The 19,501-nt window shown below is 39.7% G+C and overlaps 1 protein-coding gene across 1 annotated transcript in view; it reads left to right on the top strand.

Moving 5' to 3' along the window:
- The first annotated feature begins 2,334 nt into the window (after window positions 1-2,334).
- The window catches only part of LOC124164449, a 623,547-nt gene continuing 606,380 nt past the window's right edge, over window positions 2,335-19,501 (top strand). The window contains exon 1 of the mRNA XM_046541774.1: window positions 2,335-2,969. Coding sequence (XP_046397730.1) covers window positions 2,335-2,969 — 635 coding nt within the window. The remainder of the gene's footprint in view (window positions 2,970-19,501) is intronic.

Genomic DNA, 19,501 nt, shown 5'->3' with positions numbered 1-19,501 from the left:
TGGTGGAGTTATGCAGGGTGAATAAAAATTGTGACGCGAAATTTTAACCTTTGATACCTGATGCCAGTACAAACCAAAAATTATTTATGATGTTTTGGACAGAAAGCACCATTTTTGAACCACAGAAATTTTTAGCTAAACGCTCCGATTGGCCGGGAGTTTTCCCTGTTGCCGGATGCTCTGGTCAACTCACGACTTCGAATTCTTTGCCTGCCGGCGATGCACCCAAAGCAACGGGCAACCAAGCAAACCCTTGGCTGTTGGCTCCGAGTTTCTATAGTATAAAAATTGTGCGTTTTCGATCAGAACATCAATAGTAATTTTGGTCATACCGGCATCAGGTTACCAGAGTTATCAAATTTTGGGACACAATTTTTCTTCACCGTGTATATTGAAGAGTGGAAATTACGAATTGTCGTTTGTATTTTATCATGGACAGAATTACGTGTTTACCCGAGCTACATCGCTGTTTCAAATTCTCACTTAGTGTTTCAATATAGAATTTGGATAGGTTATCATTAGTAGAATTCACCCTGGATGATGTTATATGTGCGCGAAATACATGGATTTTGAGCAGGAGGGCTAATTTTTATCTATGAGCAATCTCGCAGTTCTAGGATGGCATTTCGGGAGTCTGAGCGACTTCGTCCATTGTTCGATCACAGGACTTTTTCTTCAGAAGAAAACTGTTCATCCCGCTAGCTCCCACGATCATCGGATATCACGCTTCATGAATAATGAAAATATTTGTTCCAACTTTATGCTGTGTAATTAAAATCATAGAATCACGGGATAGTTCCTATCATTTTTATTGCATCTATACCCCTCCATAAAAACATTATTCTGAATATACCGATGTCGTTTGTTTCAATGATTTGCCATGGTTAAGATGGCAATCCATTGATTATATTTAATTTAATACCTACCGGGGTAGTAAATACGAACTGGACCTAATAATTCGTCATAAGCATTACTTGTCGTATATTGATCCTCAATCACTCTACGTTGTCGTTTCATTCAGGCAATGATTTCTTTGCCAAAAAGGGATGTAAAATTTGGCAAATATCGTGTTGAATATAACCATAGCTTAACTAACATTAAGAGGTCCAGTCGAGTTAACGTCAAGTTGATTACTTTGCTGAATGATATGGTTATACAAACAAATGCAACATATTGGTAATTTATGATAATATTAAGAACATAAATCCTACCAATTTCATTTTACTTACGCCTTTTAAGTATTGAGGTACCTTAATTTCTAGTATAATATATATTTTATATAGTATATGGAACTTTTTCTTAAATTTAAATTTGAAAAATCTCAATAAAAATTAATTTTATTTATTTGAGTACCATTTACGAGTTAATTAAAGTACTTCAAAATTGTAGAATATTGTTAGAAACATAATGTGAATTGTACTCGTGATTATTTCATTTCGCTTCATTAAAGAAATTTAAACTTAACAGTCATATATTTCAGTTATGCCTTTTTCTGAAAGAAATTGATATTCTGATAGCTTTTGTTTTGGTGAACTTATGTTAACTTAAAATTCATTTGTACTGTTTAATTCTCCCCATTCAGTATTCGTAGCAATCAGTTCATCACTTATTATAATATTTTCTACACCCCTATGCTCCAAAATGTTTTGGCAGGGACTCTTATGCGATCTCACAATCTCTCGTAATTGTAGCAAGAATTCTTCTCATTCATTTTGTGTCTGCATCACAACCGTGTATCGCGTATGGGGTCGAATGTTTCCCTTGTGATGAACTTGCCACTCCACAGTGTCATTTGGAGTGCGACTTGCTCCGTTGTGTTTTTTTATTCACGATGCTCCTCTGCTCATCTCGTTCTAACTGCTGTATTCTCTCTCTTTCTTTCATTCTTTCCCCACTCTCCTTCGCCTCCATAAAAAAACAACATCCAAACCCCTTCTGTTCCCTTACATTTCTCCTCATATAAACTGTGCGTATGAAACAAAAAAAAACACTTTCACGAACGCCTTTTGTGAACACCTCACTCCCTCTCCATCTTCTTCGGCCCTTGAACCTTTTCCCCCTCACACACACACAACCACGTGAGAACAATCTTTTATTCTATTTTTTTTAAATATCATCATCCCCCTCCTTTCTCTCTATCCCGAAAAACAGTCCCCGAAAGGCAATGGAGAATCCCGCCAGGTGGCGGCGCGGAGTACGTGGGCGGGAAAAGTTTCCCCCTCGACCGGCGGCGGCGCTGGCATCGCCGACGGCGGCGTTGAGGGAGGAGGAGGAGGGGGGAAAGGCGGGAAGGGGAGGGGGAGGGGTGGGCGCACGAGGGGCGGCAGGGGAGGCATGTCGGAGAAGAGGGACCCGCCCCCCTCCTCCAACCAGGCCCAGCAGAATCAACCCCAGAGCCGCAAGTCTTCGCGCAGGGGCTGCCCCTCCAGGTCCAAACCAGTTCCTCAACTACCACGCCCCCCTCCCTCCTGCTCCTCCACCTCCTCCTCGACCTCCTCCACGCCCTCCTCCCCCTCTCCCCTCCCCTCCGAGGACCCCTGCTCCCCCCCGCCCCCCACACCCCCTCCGAGACCCCCCCTATCAACCTCGCAGTCCCTCACCTCTTCCGCGGGCCGCCGTAGCGGGGTAGCGGCCAGACCCCCTCCGCAGCGTCAGTGTTCATCAGGAGTGTCTCCGGGCGACAGGTCTCCGGCCAGGGACGGTGTGGCCGGTGGTGGTGTTGGTCCCTCGTCAGCCTCGAGGACCGGAGGCGGCGTGTTCGGCGGATCCTCGTCGTCTATCAGTGGTGCCGTGAGTGGTGGTATCAGTGGTGGTGTTGGTTCAAGTGTTGGTGGTGTCGAGGGGATCTACCAGCAGTGTGAAGTGAGTGTTTGGGGCAGCGGGGAGTTGGACGGCGGCAGGTGCCTGGCCGGCAGCCGCGAGGACGTAGACGGTTGCTGCGACGCCGACGGGGATGCCATGGGGACCAGGTGAGTGCCATTCGATTGTTAATGTGAGTTGCGTCGGCAGCCGAGGGGTTTAGCCATGCTGATAGCTGCGTCACTTAATTGGAGGGCTTAGAAACATATTGGTGTAAGTCAAAAATGAAAGCTTTTCAATGATTCAATAATAATTCGCAAAGAAGTTGGATCTGTGCTAAGGGCTCCCAGAATGTTTTGCTTACCTGGCGGTCCCAAGTGTAGCTATGGCTTGCACCATTGTTTTTCTCGGTAGATAGACTATTTTGGATTCGGCTGCCATGGATATCTCATTATCTACCAAAATTGACTTACGACAACATGTTTCTCAGCCTTCTAATTGTTACCGTGAATCTATTTCTATGTACTTGATTATCCATGTAAATGCTACCGACCTACCGATTTTCAGGCCTTGCATCCACGATGGTTGAATCGCAAGGACATAACCTATTGAACCAAGAGCTTCATTGAAATTTCCGTGTAGAAATTAGGGAAACATTTATTACTCCTTTGGAGTACTTTCACTCTGCTCCTGCAAAGTCTTGCGATATGGTTTGTTATTGTTAAGGCTACTTGCTGTGGAGTTCTTTGTAGCCGGGCTGAGATCTAGCGATTTGGTTGTTACTGAGTGACAGCCTTTTGCAGCACAAGCATGGGTGCCATGGCACCCAGACACTATCTCCAGAGAACACAAAAAACGTGGTTTAAAATTTACTTTAATACTAAAAGCAAATATTAGAGGTAAAAGTCTAAATAGTAGGGAAACGCTTTGAATTCTTGATAGTAAACTTTTCATTTTATATTTATTTTAACACTTACTTCATAATTATTCTTATAAAATCTATCTATAAAGGACTATCCAAAGGATATACTTTAGACGTCTATATTTCTGAATCCTATGGCCTATCTGCATGCAGCGGGAGAGCTTTTCCGGGAGAGCCCCTGGTTGCGGCGTCCAACAACCTAGGTCAGGGATGGAGAACCATTTGACGGTTAAATACCTTATCTTATGAAATAAGTGTGTGCTGGCTCGACTCGCGTGCCCGACCACCCTCAGCGCCCTCCACGTTCCACCTGGGGCGCACGTGCCATCGCTTCCCATACCCCGGCCTAGTCGCTATGAGTCTGATAACTTCGGAACCTTCCGTTGAAATGGCATTGAAATTCACAGTGATTGACGCCGTGAATTCAAGCGCAGCACAATTCCATTCAGCAAATTATTTTGATTTACAACTCTGTATATTTTCAAATTTACTATATAATTTCTCCATTCATAGAACGAAAATCGGAGCAACAGTTCATATAGCCCCAAAAATACACAGTAAAAATATCCCAAATTCACGTTAAGGGAACTTGCACCGGCTTCACCTACCATAGTAAAATTCTATGAATGGAGTTATTGACCAACGACTTCCTACCCTTCTCTTAACACCTTACTATCCATGACAATTTTACCGGGTTTAATGATTATCATGCCTTGAATCCTCGATGTATGAACCGCAAGGACCTTACTTCTTCAACTTTGAATATCATTGAAATTTCCGTAAAGATATTAGTGGCAAAAATTTATGGGTATCACCTACACAGTGATCCAGATAGCCTAAGATCCTTGGGTTGATTTCTATTGATGTGGATTTTATTATGATTATGGATATGAAGCCATAAATTCTAATTATGCCACCAGTGGACCAGCGTATTGGCGTTCTAAAGTGATTTATTTCCTATTACACTCGGTAGAATTTACTGTAAAGCGTGTAATACTTTTTAAAATGGTTGTACACACCGGCCACCCTTGATTTGACCTTATATGCCAGGGATACATTAAGAATTAGGACAAGGGGTCTAACCGGTTAAGATGGTGAAAAGTGCCCCCCGATGTTTTGAAAAATAAAAAATATGCACTTAAAGTGCATCCAAAATTATGTGTTTCCCCAAAGTTTCAGGCCTTAACAATGGATAATAACCCCAAAAAAAATTGAAACACGATTTTTAGTTTTTTGACTATAGCTCCAGTTTTTATTTTTGTAAAATCATTATCTTTATTTTAAAATGTAAGTACAATTACGTTCTACCACCCTGATTTTTTTTTTATTTTTAAACCGAAAACTAAACTTTTATATAAGTTTGAAATATTCAAAATTAAATTAAAAAATTTAGGAAACAATAGACACGCCGAAAAAAATATATGTTGTTATCCCTACATCAACGTATGTTCCTAATTTTTTTCAGATTTTTAAAATTGGTGGAACACTGTCAAAAACACGAATAACTGCTTTCCGCCATTTGCATCTATGTATTCCAGAAGGATATTTGGCTTGATTGTTGAGAGCAACGATTGTTGATCAGTTTGTAATATTATTGATTAAGGCTACAGATTAGCATAAACAATTCCTATCGCATTTATATTAGTCGTAATTATTGGTTATAACCATACTGCTAGGCTTTAAGTTCGTCTTCCAACTTCGAGAAATACAATGACTGCCGTAAATGTTTTTGGAGATATAGTCAAAAAACTAAAAATCGTGTTTCAATTTTTTTTTTGGGTTATTATCCATTGTTAAGGCCTGAAACTTTGGGGAAACATATAATTTTGGATGAAATTCAAGTGTATATTTTTTATTTTTCAAAAACTCGGGGGGCACTTTTCACCATCTTAACCGGCTAGACCCTTTCTGAGGATGTCTGTGAACTTTGTAGAAAAAAACGAATCAGATTTGTATAATTTCTGATAAGTTTTCTAACATTTCCGCAGGTCACTCTAATTTTTCCTGGTTCCAGTGCTTGCATGCACAGTTGAACTAGGTTATCGAATAAAATTTCGACCATAACTTATTCACCCTCCTTTTAACGAAGTGTAAGTTATAGTGTTCCTATCTGAAGTCCCTTAGCGTATCGCATGCATTTGAAAGGACTTCTTCCTAAAAGTCTATTACTGCTTGGCACGATATATTGGCAAGCAGAACGAAGCCAAGAAAAGCATCTAATATATTTTTTTATACCTGGCAAATAATACACCAATACTAGCGTTTTCATGGAAGATATTCCTTTTTAGTCATCGAATTTTATAGTTAATCACTCCATAAATTCATAGTAATGTAAATATAATTTATACTGAATTGTACGAAATCGTAAGTACCATGTTTAATTGGTCGACAATAGGTTAAATTCATAATATTAGCAAAAACTCAATATCTCTTCTTTCGTAAATATTTCGTGGTGTTTGAATCTCTTTAAAACCCCTCGGAAGGAATTTGAATGGAGAGATCAATTAATGCGACTTGATTCTCCTTCTTAATTTCACTTTCAATCGATTCTCTGAAAATATAATTTTCTGAAGCTCCGGCAAGCTTCGCCAGGCGCATTCAAGCCAGGATGGAATAAAGTATTTCCATATATATTCTGTCATTCAGCCCGTAAAAATTTCCTGCCGCGTTGAAGATCTTTTTTGGAATGATCCAAGAAGTGGAGTTAAACATAAACAATACTCGTTGGTTTTGGGTTCATTCCTTATAATCTTTTACCCCATCCAAATGGCAAAGTAAATTTACCATATGCAGAAAAGTTTCTCGGGTTTTCCACCGGTTGATGTCGTCCATGTCTCCCGACGTTTCGATCCGCGACTTGCTGATCATCGTCAGGGGATCTTCCGAATCATCATTCCGATCATTCCGATCATTCTGGTCAGGGGATCTTCCGAATCATCATTCCGATCATTTGGAAGATCCCCTGAGGATGATCAGCAAGTCGCGGATCGAAACGTCGGGAGACATGGACGACATCAACCGGTGGAAAACCCGAGAAACTTTTCTGCAACTGATACGCCGGGAAAACCTAAGATCATACATAAATTCACCATAGGCCCACAATGCGGCAGTGATCACATCACCTGTTCAGGTTTTTTTTTCCTCTAGCAATCTCGATAATTTTACCATTTTTAGCTTAATTTATAGCCATTTTTATTTATACATGAAATCTTTGCGATTATTATTAAAAATTGCAAAATGAACTACTCCGCCTCGTACCATGATCGAGAGAACTTAACATGCTCATGACTCAGTCTTGGTAGGGTATGGTATTTGGAGGAGGCGACCGACAGCTTAGGTCATTTGCGCCATGAGGGAAAGGTATGGAAGGAAGGGAGTAGAGAAACCCGGCGTCAGCATTAGCCTGCTCTTCACGAAAGGCGCCAAGGGACCACGTGTTAACGTCCCATCCGACGGACGGAGTGTTCCGCTTGAAATGTCCTCCGTACGACACTCAAGCGGGGATCTGGCGGACTCTGGAAAATCTCTGCCGCCGCCGAGACTTGAACAAGAAGCCCCTCGGGTGGGAAGCCAACACTCTTGCCACCACACCAACCCGATCCCCGACTCATTCTCATATGAGGTTTTTCTTCCTCCACGTACCGAGTCATATATTGGATTGGAGCATGAAGGGTGCTTGTTTTAACCACTTACCATTTTCACGATGTTTGATTTAACGAACCAATAAAAAAAACGGGAATAGAGTGAACGAAGGCATGAAGATTGCAAATAATCACCATCGACCGGGAATAATTGTCGTAATGCATTTGTAATTCAATGAATTTCGAAAATTTTACTTGCAGTTTTGTATGAAAAACAGCGCTTTCCATATCTATGACGCATAATTTTACTCCAATAATTTTAATACGTGAAACTGGTATCGCGTTTTGGAAATTGCGCTCCTACAAAAGATCGGTTATGGCGAGTAACTCTGTCGCTTGAAAATCCCAATCAGTGTATATGTCCCTCAGATAACACCAAAAATCCGTCGGAAATACCACAATTCTTCCACATTTTATATCCAATGCGTCGCGCCACCTCCTTGAAAAGTTGCACTGTTGATTGTTCCACCAATCGTGGTATTCGTGTTAGTTAAAAAGCGAAGAATCGTGGTATTGGTTGAGAGTACCGGAAGCAAAGCTTAACGAGGAGTGATTAGTGGAGAGGGTTCGGCTACTGACAGAGGAGTCCCGGGTTCTGAGCAGGGGAGAAGTGTTTGGACATAATTCTCTAAAATGATCGCAATGCGAGATGATATGCAGAAAGGAACTGTCCCTCCTACCCTGAATGAGTGACGTTCTCATACCCGTAGCTTAGCCTAGGGTGACCTCTACCCTCCAAACAATCCTCTGGGTTGAGTCACTTATAAGTGAGGAAGGTGCTCTCCTAAATCGTAAGGTATGGATTACTGTCTGATTAGTAATATGAACACTCCATCATTATCAGGATTAATCTGAAGATTGGCTTTACGAGGCTCTTCTCAATTCTCTTATTAGCTAATTTTTTAACCTTCACAAAATTATCCTGTTTTTATCCATCATCACTTGCAACTTTTATCTCTGTTGAAGCCTTTCTCTGCCGTTCTACCCTTTAACCTGAGGGTTCTTAGAACTTATTAAAAATATAAGCCTGATATACAACACCAAAGCTCAACTTGAAATACAAATCTAACAGCGATGTCCACTGTCAGGAAGAATATTTATTTGCTATAAAGAAACTCCTTTGTATTGTAACGATGTAAAAATGACAATATATAAAATCATAATCTCGATATGCTATAAAACATTGAAGTTATGTATGCAAGCCATGTAATAATGAAGTTAGGACATCTTCACCCAGTGGCGTAATTAGGAACATGGACCGTGTAAAGACCGTCTTTCATTATTTTACGTTACTTAGGACATTACAATATCAATCTAAATTTTATAGTTAATTAATGATTTAGCAGTTTTGAATGATGCATTGGAGAAACTTTTCCATAAGAAGGTATGAAAATGCGATTGATTTTACAAAAAAAGTACAGTTTTGAAAAACGTAGCAAAATGGGTGTTTGTGATCGCCCTACTTTGTTTTTCGTTGGATTCCTCCGCAATAAAGCTTTAAATGCGCTATTTTCAAGGACTTCAACATAAATAAAACATAAATGGATTAAAAATTATATGGGTTGCATGCAGTGGCGGATCCATGGGGGGGGGGGTTTAGCCCCCCCTCTTGGATATCCAATTTACACGAGATAGAATAATAATTTTTTCCGACCCTCACTACTGCTGGAATTATTAACCACACTTGCCCCCCCCTAGTCACTATCCTGGATCCACCACTGGTTGCATGATAATTACGTGAATTGAACAATTGATTTGAACGGCAGTCTGTGTGCTTTGGATGGAACATTTAGCAGTTTTCATGAAGATGGTCATACCAATTAAACTTCCCAATGGATCATCCCTGTCTTGAAAGAAAGTGCCACGTACCTTACTAGAAAGCGCGATCAGGAGGCAGCTCAGGCATGAGGGCGGGTTCGAACCGGCTGCCCTTGGCGGGTGACGCCGCCTCCTTTGCACCCTCCAGACGACCCTGCCCCGTTCCACTCACACTCTGCGCCGAGGATGAGAGGGTTGGCCGTGCTGCTGAAACGGAGATCAATCTAACATCCCAAACCAAGGAGGAGGCGGCCCAATTCCAACCTATCGTAGGCTGATTTCCGTTGCCACTCCGGCCGCATTTTAATCCGTTTTCAAAAATGTCCGCGGCGCGGTTATGAGTGCAATGCGATCGACTTTTATCCAATACTTGGCAGTATAGTGTTTTTAATAGCAATGAATAGCTTTGAGAAGTAATGAATATGATAGATCACATCATCATGCATAGAAATTTCGGTTAAAATCGCTAATTACTTATTAATGACTTGTTTTTTTTAATTTTTAATGCTCCCTCATTCAAAACATGACCATGGGGACAATTGGTGCAAATAACAAAAGCTTTTTTTTACTCGGTCCATCAAATTGCGTTGTATTTTTCTCAATTCACTTATCGCCTAGCTTCGGGGATGGAGTAAAATGATTAAAATGCGTAAAAACCGGCAATAAAGATAAACAAATAGTTCCCAGCTTGATTGGGTGGAAATATTTGTTATTTAGCGTAATGAAAGTGCTTGATTATTTCCCCACGTCTTCATTTCTACCGACCCAGATTATAGCAAATAATGAAAATGGCATTACGTGCCGAAGCCTAGGTTGGTGGAAATATAGAAGGGTGGACATAGACAAGTAATTTCAATATGACAAGGAACAAAGATAAAACTTCAACGGGACGGATCCGTGCCTCATAATTGTTGTATTCTTGAGGGGTAATTTCTGCGCCACTTCGGACGCATTTTAATTGGTTTTCAAAAATGTCCACGGTGGGGTGATGAGTGCGTCAGCTATTATGCATATGAATAACAAATCGTTAAATGCGATCCACTTTTTGTTCCAATATTTTGCGTTATTATTTTTGTAATTGCGAGGAATATCAATTGAAAAGTTATGAATTGGATAGATCACATTATCAAGTTTATAACTTTCGGATAACACCCCTAATTATACCCTACTTCCCCTTGAAACTCGGATCACTTTGTCCGTCAGCGACGCGAGTGGCGACTTTAAAAAACCCTTTTAAATGCTTGGTTGGTGAAAACACATCGTGTGTATTATAGTCGCTTTAGTATACTTTTCTCTTAATTATTTTCATTAAAAAAATGATATGGAGGCGTATGAGAGATGATGCAACAATGGAATCAATCAACCGTGTCATTTCCGTGAAAAACAAGAAATGAACCTTTCTATTTCTTAAAGCAGAAGAAACATCTCATAATTAAATAAATGAATCAGGAAATGCACTTGGAAACAGCTGAATATCGCATTCATGGAGTAATAACGCATACTTTAACGTATAGCTTGAGGCTTGAGGATCCTATTTTGTAACATTCGTGGTTTCTCCACCGCTCTTTCGCTTCGGTGTCTCGATTCGATGTATCTCGCTTCCTCCCAGCAACTCGAGGGAGTCCCCTTGCCTCTCCTCGCCACCCTCCCCCCCCCCCCCCAACATCTCAACCTCCCGACCCTCCGAGTCGCACTGGATGTCAACTCCGAGTGCACGCTCTGCTTACCCTGGGACACAGAAACACTCCGCCAAGAAACTTCGTCCCCATGTCTTGCGAGCAGTCATTAAGGACTTGGGAAAGTGCCTGTCTCACTATGCGATCTAGCTCGACGTTCTTACAAGTGCAGGCATGACATTCACCGCGGCAGAACTTCCTATTTGCCGAGCAACACTGATGGTAAATATTCAGCGAGGTTGCGGGAAGACAGGATTGTAATTAAGGAGTTAAAGCTTTAGGGTTGAAACATACAATTCTGGAGTAGATCGTAGTTTATCACTCGGCTCTCAAACTAATTTAATTTTGTATCAAAATAACGAATTAATTGTTCATTAATACAGTAGGTAAACCGGCAATACGTAGATAAAATGATAATTTTTTTCGTGTTAATGCTGCGCAGGTACAATAGGGTGGTTTCCTTCATCAAAGAAAACGAAAGGCATTGATTGCGATTCGTTACCCACCATTAGTGTATTCATAATAAACAAATTATTTGGTTTTTGAAATACCGGTTTAGACGAATGGCAAGGGTCAAATTTTATCCTCATTTGAAAAAGGCCAGATTGGCGCCCATGCGATTCCACTCCACGTGACGCCACAGGGACTTAGTTTCTACACGAGAGGATAGGAGCTATACATCGTCTGAGGTTACCAATGCATGCATGAGGCACAGAGCTCAGGGAAACATGTCTTAATAATCACCAATTAAAACTGGCTAAGGTCGGAAAGTTTTCTTCGTTTGATAAGGTATTAATAAACCTTTTTTAAGCCAAGCGCTACCAGCCAGCAAGGTAGTCAGCTACCCGCTAGCATCCTACGTCCTATCAGCGCTCAGAGCCTCGATCAAGGTCACCTCACAAGGCGGGAGGGGGAACCAGAAATGCGTCGCACGGACTTTTTCCCATCATTCCTACTTACGCGTCGCGTTTTCGCGCGCTTGAAATTTTTCACTTTTCATTTAATCGCGAAAAATAGATATCGTCATTTAAAAATGTAAAAGCGTGAAATACGTACTCCAGGAGTAATAATCTTTCGATTTAGGCAATAAAAAAATAATAGGAAACCACCCTATTGGGTGGACATGTTCGGTTGTGTTCGATATTTAATTCTTTTTCGGTGATGTTTGTTCCTCGTTGGTTCAAAGCGACCTAACTATTTATTTATGTTTATGTACTCTCAGCGACAATACCATCTTATACGATGCTCTTTAAATGAAGTGTCAGTCGATCTGAAGTGAAGTATCAGTGGCGTAGCCAGGGGGGAGGTCCGGGGTCCGGATCCCCACCGCCCCCGAAACGTACATACACAATTACTTTCCTTCATAAAAGAGAACAAAATATAAAAAATAATGAATTTACAGAAGATTTTTATGACAAATGAAGTTTTTTTCGATTATGAAACGTGTTAAAATTAGTTTCAAAACCTCTTTTTAGTACCCTGTTTTAGAGAAATTCCACCCTGGTTTGGGACCCCCCCCCCCCCGAACGAAATTCCTGGCTACCCCCCTGTGAAGTCTTATTATTCATTTACGCTATAACCAGTGTCTTCTCGCGGGAATATTACGTTCACATTAAGAAACTAACCTTCGTTAGTTTCGTAGGTAAAATATTTAAATTCTCCTTTTCTGGCCACTCTACCAGTTCTTACAATTTTTGTTGAGTTCAGCATTCTTTCGGGCTGCATCCGCGTCCGTTGTCGAAGAACCACAACAGTTTCGCCAGCTCTCCTGCCAGCGTCCTCAGGTGAAGGAAGAACTCCTCCTTCCTTCACCTGAGGACGCTGGCAGGAGAGCTGGCGAAACTGTTGTGGTTCTTCGACAACGGACGCGGATGCAGCCCGAAAGAATGCTGAACTCAAGTAATCACCGCGGAAACCTGCGTACGAAAATTTTTGTTGAGCTTTATCACGCAAAACCGAATCCTCCGCCGTTGTTGAGATGATAATTATCAAAGTAGTGAAAATTCTCTATTTGGGAAAAATTAAAAGTGCTCCGATTGGAGGCCTGGGAATCTGGTTTTACGACATATCACGTCGTCTATATTCGATAAATTACATTTTTGAAAAATCGATTTTTCAACCCTCAAAATTTAGAGGCATAGAGACAGTTGGCAACACTACAATAAATAGGAAATAGAAAATTCAGTGTCTCCACAAGTTTTCCTATGGTTCAAGCGATTTTAGAAAGGGTTACTTCTATGCTTTTTGTCGTACCCCGTCTATTTATTGTGTTTACACTTATTGTCTTCAGGTTTAGAGCTGCAAATTTCTTCACTATCTTGGGTTGGCGACCCCCTGAAGAACCGGAATGAACGTTCGCGACGGAAAGTCATGCGGAGGTGACACTTGGGCAGACAATCGTTATAACCCTTTGTGTGACTTAAATATTTTCTTGCTGAATAAGATGGTTAGAAAGGTTATGCGTTAGGGGCTAAAAATCAAAGTTCAGCATGTACATAACGCTACATTTCTTGAGCAGGCATGTTAACTATCCACACGTATATGTGTTTTTGAAAGGAGTTAAAAGGCGACAAAATTGAGTCAAATATCTAAGAGTTAAGATAACTTCAAGCCTATCGTGAGCATCAAGTAAAAATAATATATGTGGCAGAGCCCGAAAATAAAATATAAAGCCCTTTCTAACCATCTTATTCATAGTATTTAGTAATCCTTTCGAGTGAAGGTCCTTGGACGAAAAAGTAAATAGAGGTGCTACTTAGTGCCGGTTAGGTCGCACCTCGAATACGCGGCCACCGTATGGGATCCATCGGAGAAAGAGTTAATCAGCGTTCTAAAAAAATATGAAGGGAAAGGCTGCGATTCGACTATAAGTCCTCCGTGCCTCTAGCGGCTCGAAACCTAATCCGCGTACAAGTTGTGTAACTCTCTCTGTTCGCTACAAGAGTTACACAACTTCTACACAGATTAAGCTTGGGGCCACGAAAAGAGGCTAGGCGCAAACCTCAGATTGCATGAGCAGTAAAGAACAAAAATCTTTTAGAGCGATACTGATAAAATCATCTTAAACCTCGCCATTCCTCCACGCGCGAAAGAAACAATAAAAATGCGAGAGGCACTTTACTCAACGGATTAGTATAAGAATTTATTTCTCCCCAAAATTTCATCATCATTAGTCAACAATCCTAAGATTGGTTTGACGCAGCTCTCCATTTCTCTCTCCTATCCGTATCACAATTGACCGATGTACCCTCTCGGGTAGTCCCCGCCCGGAGATCCAAATGGGGGACTAGTTTACCTCCGGAATTTTTTACCTGAGAGAATTCCATCATGTCAGACAATTTAAAGTTGGAGTAGCTGCGCCTCCTCGGGATAATAATGTGGTGGTTTCCCCTTGCCTCCCACATCGCAGTACTACAGCCGTTAAATTAAATGTTACCACGCCTGAAGTGCAATGAGTGTCGCTGTACTGACCATCGTGATCTCCACCTTCACTCATATGAAGAAGCCTCATATCACTCCTCCGGGTGATGTGAGGCATAATTTTTGGCGGCCTCTCATCGCCAAGTCACGGTATCTTCACAGGTTTAGTGTATCATTTAGATGGCCTATCTCACCCAGGGATAGAACCATACCACCTCGGATTACGGCCGCTTTTTGTCCACGACTGCTTATTCGACAAGTAAACTTGCTTATATCGCAGCTAACCTCTATATCAAGAGGTTGACCCACCATCCGCAACCCGGTGGACGCACTCGGTGGCTTAAAGCTCAGCCACGAGCCCCAAAATTTATGAAAGTAAAATCAATGCAAGGTTGAACTTAGGAAGTTAAATCTCTCTCAGCGTGCACCTACTTTTTAAGCACAGTTCTATAATAGTATAACTGCCGGTTTCCTTACACTTCCTGCACGCGCCTATTCAGATGGCTTATGGGGTAACATGTAGATGTAGATGCTTTGCATACCCGTTTATTCCACGAAACCACTGACCGTTCATAGTATTGCCCGGCAACATGATTCTTTCTTATTCCTTTGTTAGTCATTGAGGCTTGTGGGTGACCTATTGATGGTATTCTATTTTTAATAGCAAAAAGCAGAATTCAAATTACTTTTTCGAACTTTCACTTTTAATATTTCTCCTTTTTTGAGAGGGGTGCAAATATTTTTATAAACTTTTGAAGCTGGTGTCTCTCCGTTTTTGGTTTAAAATACCGTCATTTTTTTAACTAAAATAAAAAATTGAATAAAAGGTAAACAGTTACCTATGTTTCCTCCGGCGAAGTCAAATTAATGCTCATTTCAAACTATTCCGGCGAGATATAGTGAAAAGTCGGCATATTGAAATAATAGGTAGTTGCATTTTAAATAAAAAAACTTTTTAAATTTCACATGTGATTTTGGTAAAAAGCAGTTTCGTCGCTATGCGACGTCGTCAGGATCAAATACACGAAGAACATGGCCTTATATACTATTATTAAGTAGGGGTGGCCAAGGCCGGGAAGATAGGAAGGAGGGTATTATGGTACATAAGTCAAACAAAGTTGCCACATGGAAGGCGCACTATGATGCAAATGGGAATAAAACAGTGTAACAAAATGGGAGGCAAATAAGGTAACAAAATGAGAGGTTTGGGATATTGATATTACACCTTCCCCATAGGTAAAGATCTTACTAAGGAGAGATCGGTTCATAGATCATTCATTTTAATAACTTCATTGCACAATTAGCTAGAGAAATCCTTGTCATTTTACTATACGTTGATTTGTACATTACACCACGCTACCACTTTCATCAAGGTAGTTGCACTTTTCATTATGTTTACCATGACTAGACGGCTCAATTACGCGACTAATTCCGAATTTTCGAGGGCCGATATTAATTGTAAAATTTGTTTATTTTGAAAAATGATCTCTAAAATATTTTTAATGGAACGCACAACGAGTAGGAAAGCTAATGGCTGTGCACCTCATTGGACACCTTTTAAAGAAACACTTTCAGTCCATTTATGCTCCTCTTTCAGTTAATGAATACATATATGACTACATGTGTTTTGACTTCAATTAGCCCTCCGTTTTGCAAAAATCTGAAACGTATTTCGGTGAATACCTTCGTTTTATTATTTCATATCCACTATATTGCGATTATTTTTGCTATACTAGCATTTTATTACAGCATACACACGTATTTATACCACGGTTCGCGTATCATTTATGAATATTAAAGAAATATGTTTTTTTAATACCAATGCTTTTATGTGCATTAGCTGAATAAAGCAGAATCAACTTTGCTCTTCTTGAATAAATAATTTTTGTATATATTTTACCGTATTTCCATTATTTTCATAATTTTCTCCAGGTCCAATTATATTTCAGTACTAGAGGCGAAGTGTAAAAATATTTTAATTGTGTTTTATTTATACTCTTTTAGATAGATTTTATGAGATTTTTTAATAACATGAATTGGAATAAGTACCTAGTCGTATTTAATGGATTTCACTAAGCGCAAATTTCTATCAAATTTATTCAAAAATATTATCCGATGAATTAAGTTTTAATGCTAGGATTTACCACTCTGTAAATCATTCAACCCCACTAGCTATTCATCATTCGGATTTTCAAATACCGGCGATGAATATTCGCATAATATTCCATTTAAAAGCAAAATTATAATGCAAATAGCCCTACTCTAGAAATACAGTCATATTTAATGAAGGAGAATATAATATCTATTTAACAAGGTCAAATAGTATTTTAACTGGTATTTTTGTTGAACTTGTTGAGGTTGAATTCTATCACTGCTTATAGAAGGAATTAAGATATTCTGAAACCGATATTAAACCTTCACCATGGATAAAGACCATATTGAGTAAAGGTCAGTTCATAGATCATTCATTTTAATCACTTCATTACACAATTAGCGAATGAAATCCATGTCATTTTAATTATTCGTTGAGTTGTAGGTACATTAGACCACGCCACCATTTTCATAAATCACTTTCCACTTATCACCGTAGAGGGACAAGTATAAGTGTCACCATTTACAATTATTTAGCATGTGTTTTCCATTTCACTATTTAATCATAGTGCTATGCCAAATTTATATTTTAATTTTTTGTATACTCTATGATTTTCCAGGTTTTTAACCCCAAATTTCTTTCATAAATACATTCAAATTAGTAAATCTAAACGTATCCGGTTACATTTTGAGGCACCATTTCATCATAAATGGGAGACACTTAGTAACTAAAGTTGGTGTTCCAAGTCAAACGAATTATAGAAAGGTAAATTCACTAGAATATTATCGATCGCCGTTCACTGTTAGTGGTTATTTAGTAGTTACAAAAAGTGAAAATGAATATCAACCGTGTATACTCTTGCGAAAGATCCACAGAGAAAAAATCATTCGCCTTGACCGGGATTCGAACCCGAATCCCCCGATTTCCGGTCGAGTGCTTTAGCCAGTTAAGCAACCGAGGCGTCATTCTTCCCTGTGGTTATTAACTTAACTGGCTAAAGCACTCGACCGGAAATCGGGGGATCCGGGTTCGAATCCCGATCAAGGCGAATGATTTTTTTCTCTGTGGATCTTTCGCACGATTGTGCATTGCGGGTGACTCCCGTAAAAGTTATCACTGCGGCTAGTCCCGGTATACTTTAAACGTGTATACTCTGCCAAAATATCGACGTAGCATTCGCATCGTGATATGCAAAGCCGGTTACTAAATTCGACTCATGCGTCCATCTAATCTGTAAATACTTACCACAAAAATCTCCTTACAATTGAAAACATCGATAAAATGATGGAACAACCTGATCGGCTATATCTTGAGACATGATGCACTAATGAAGGCAATCGGTGAGCGAAAATTAGATGTTAAGAACGGAAAAGGAATATTGCGAGTAAAGTATCTAAATGTACTAAGTAAAGAATGAATAAATACCTTACAGTGGAAAGATCAGCTGATTGTAAAATTAAGTAGAGGAGCTGCTTCAAACCAATATTAGGATTGTTGACCTGTGACGATGATGTCAACTTGAGTAAAATATCGACTCGGCTTCCATTTGAGGATATATTGATCCCATTTAACCTCGCTTTCCCAGTTTTGCGAGATTTAAAAAATGGGCGAGTTTCCCAGAATTTCTACCACTGACGCCTGTGAGAAAGGCGCACCTGGTGTAGGTCGTCGGACAATAACGCATTCTGTCGTTGGGAAAAAAATTATGTTCCAACTTGCTAAGAGCGGCAGCGAAATGCTTCTCTCTCGCACAGGGCACGGTGATATTGTTATGCACTGTACGCCTGTTCCCGCTAATTGGAAGCCTTGGTTACCATATGCAAGCGACCCACGCTGCAGGAATAATACGAGCGATGTAGAGCTCCAGCGGAAAACGAACCAGAACACCAGGAAATTTTTCCTAGCGATAAAGAAAACGTAAGGTTTACAAATGTAACGAGACGTACTAAAAAATACTGAAAATAGACAAATATGTACTTATTAAAAAAGTATTTTAAAGTTTATGAGGAAAAATATTATTATTAGCTATTTTTAAGCTATTATTAAATAAAAGGAAAGAAATTTCAAATAATTAACTTATAAATGCTATTTTTACTTATAAAAATCAAATCCTAGTCCTTTAGAAGCATTATTCCTATCTGTTTTTAACCATTTAATAAATAAAACAAAAGTAAAATTCAATGAAGTGACTTATAAATATTAGTTTTACTAACAAAAATCGATTTATAGCTATTTGGAAACTTTGAGAGCGATGCTTGGAACACCTAAGACATGGGAAATTCTTATCCCATTCACTGTTTTGGGTATATAGCAAATTCCTACGGTTCTTATCATAATATAGCAAATCCACGCGCACAGCGTCCCTGAGGTTAAGGAAACATTTGGTGACGAGAAAGAAGACGTAGGTTTTATGAGTATTCGCTCCTATGACCGATCACTAAATAATATACATTATTTGAAGAAAAAATGTGAACCAAGTTCTTATTCCCTCCTCCATCAATATGGATTTGAAATGGGCCACATATAAATTTATGAAAGTATTATTTGCGGTTCTGTAATTTTTGCCAAATTGAAATAAAATAGTAATATGTATATATTTCATTTAATGCAGTTGTATTCCTATTGAATAGGGATCGAATATATAATGTATGGTAGTGTCCACTTACTTAAAGCTATTTTAAACCCCTTCACTGCATAGAAGCAACACCATTTATTCCGAATAAGGGAAACGAATTAAACTGCCATCTCTGAAATAGCAGAGACTATAAAATTAATTACTCTTGGTCATTTTTAAACGAAAGCCTATTTAAAAGACATCAATCATTTCATTTCTCTTGACCGACAAGCACTTGAAAATATTTTCACTCCTTAGCCTCATTGATACGTTTCCTTCGGATATCCCGTAAAAGAAATCACGTAAAATAAACTTTCTAGGCATTAGAAATCAATTTCCCCGCTTCCGTAAGCGAATCCCAATTTTTAATGCCCGATAAAAATCCACGCCACTTCTCTCGACTTTCCTTTTAACGTTTTCCATCGCTCTCCTACCGCATTTCGAGTTTCACCCGAAAGCAATGCTTCACGTAACACAAGTCATTCTCAATCGGGTGATCTGTGTGCATTTGCTGCGCCC

The sequence above is a fragment of the Ischnura elegans genome, chromosome 8 (genome assembly GCF_921293095.1).
Source record: "Ischnura elegans chromosome 8, ioIscEleg1.1, whole genome shotgun sequence".
In the NCBI taxonomy this organism is placed as follows: Eukaryota; Metazoa; Arthropoda; class Insecta; order Odonata; family Coenagrionidae; genus Ischnura; species Ischnura elegans.
Note: the sequence above shows the minus strand (reverse complement) of the source record. Positions and strands in the feature narration are given on the sequence as shown.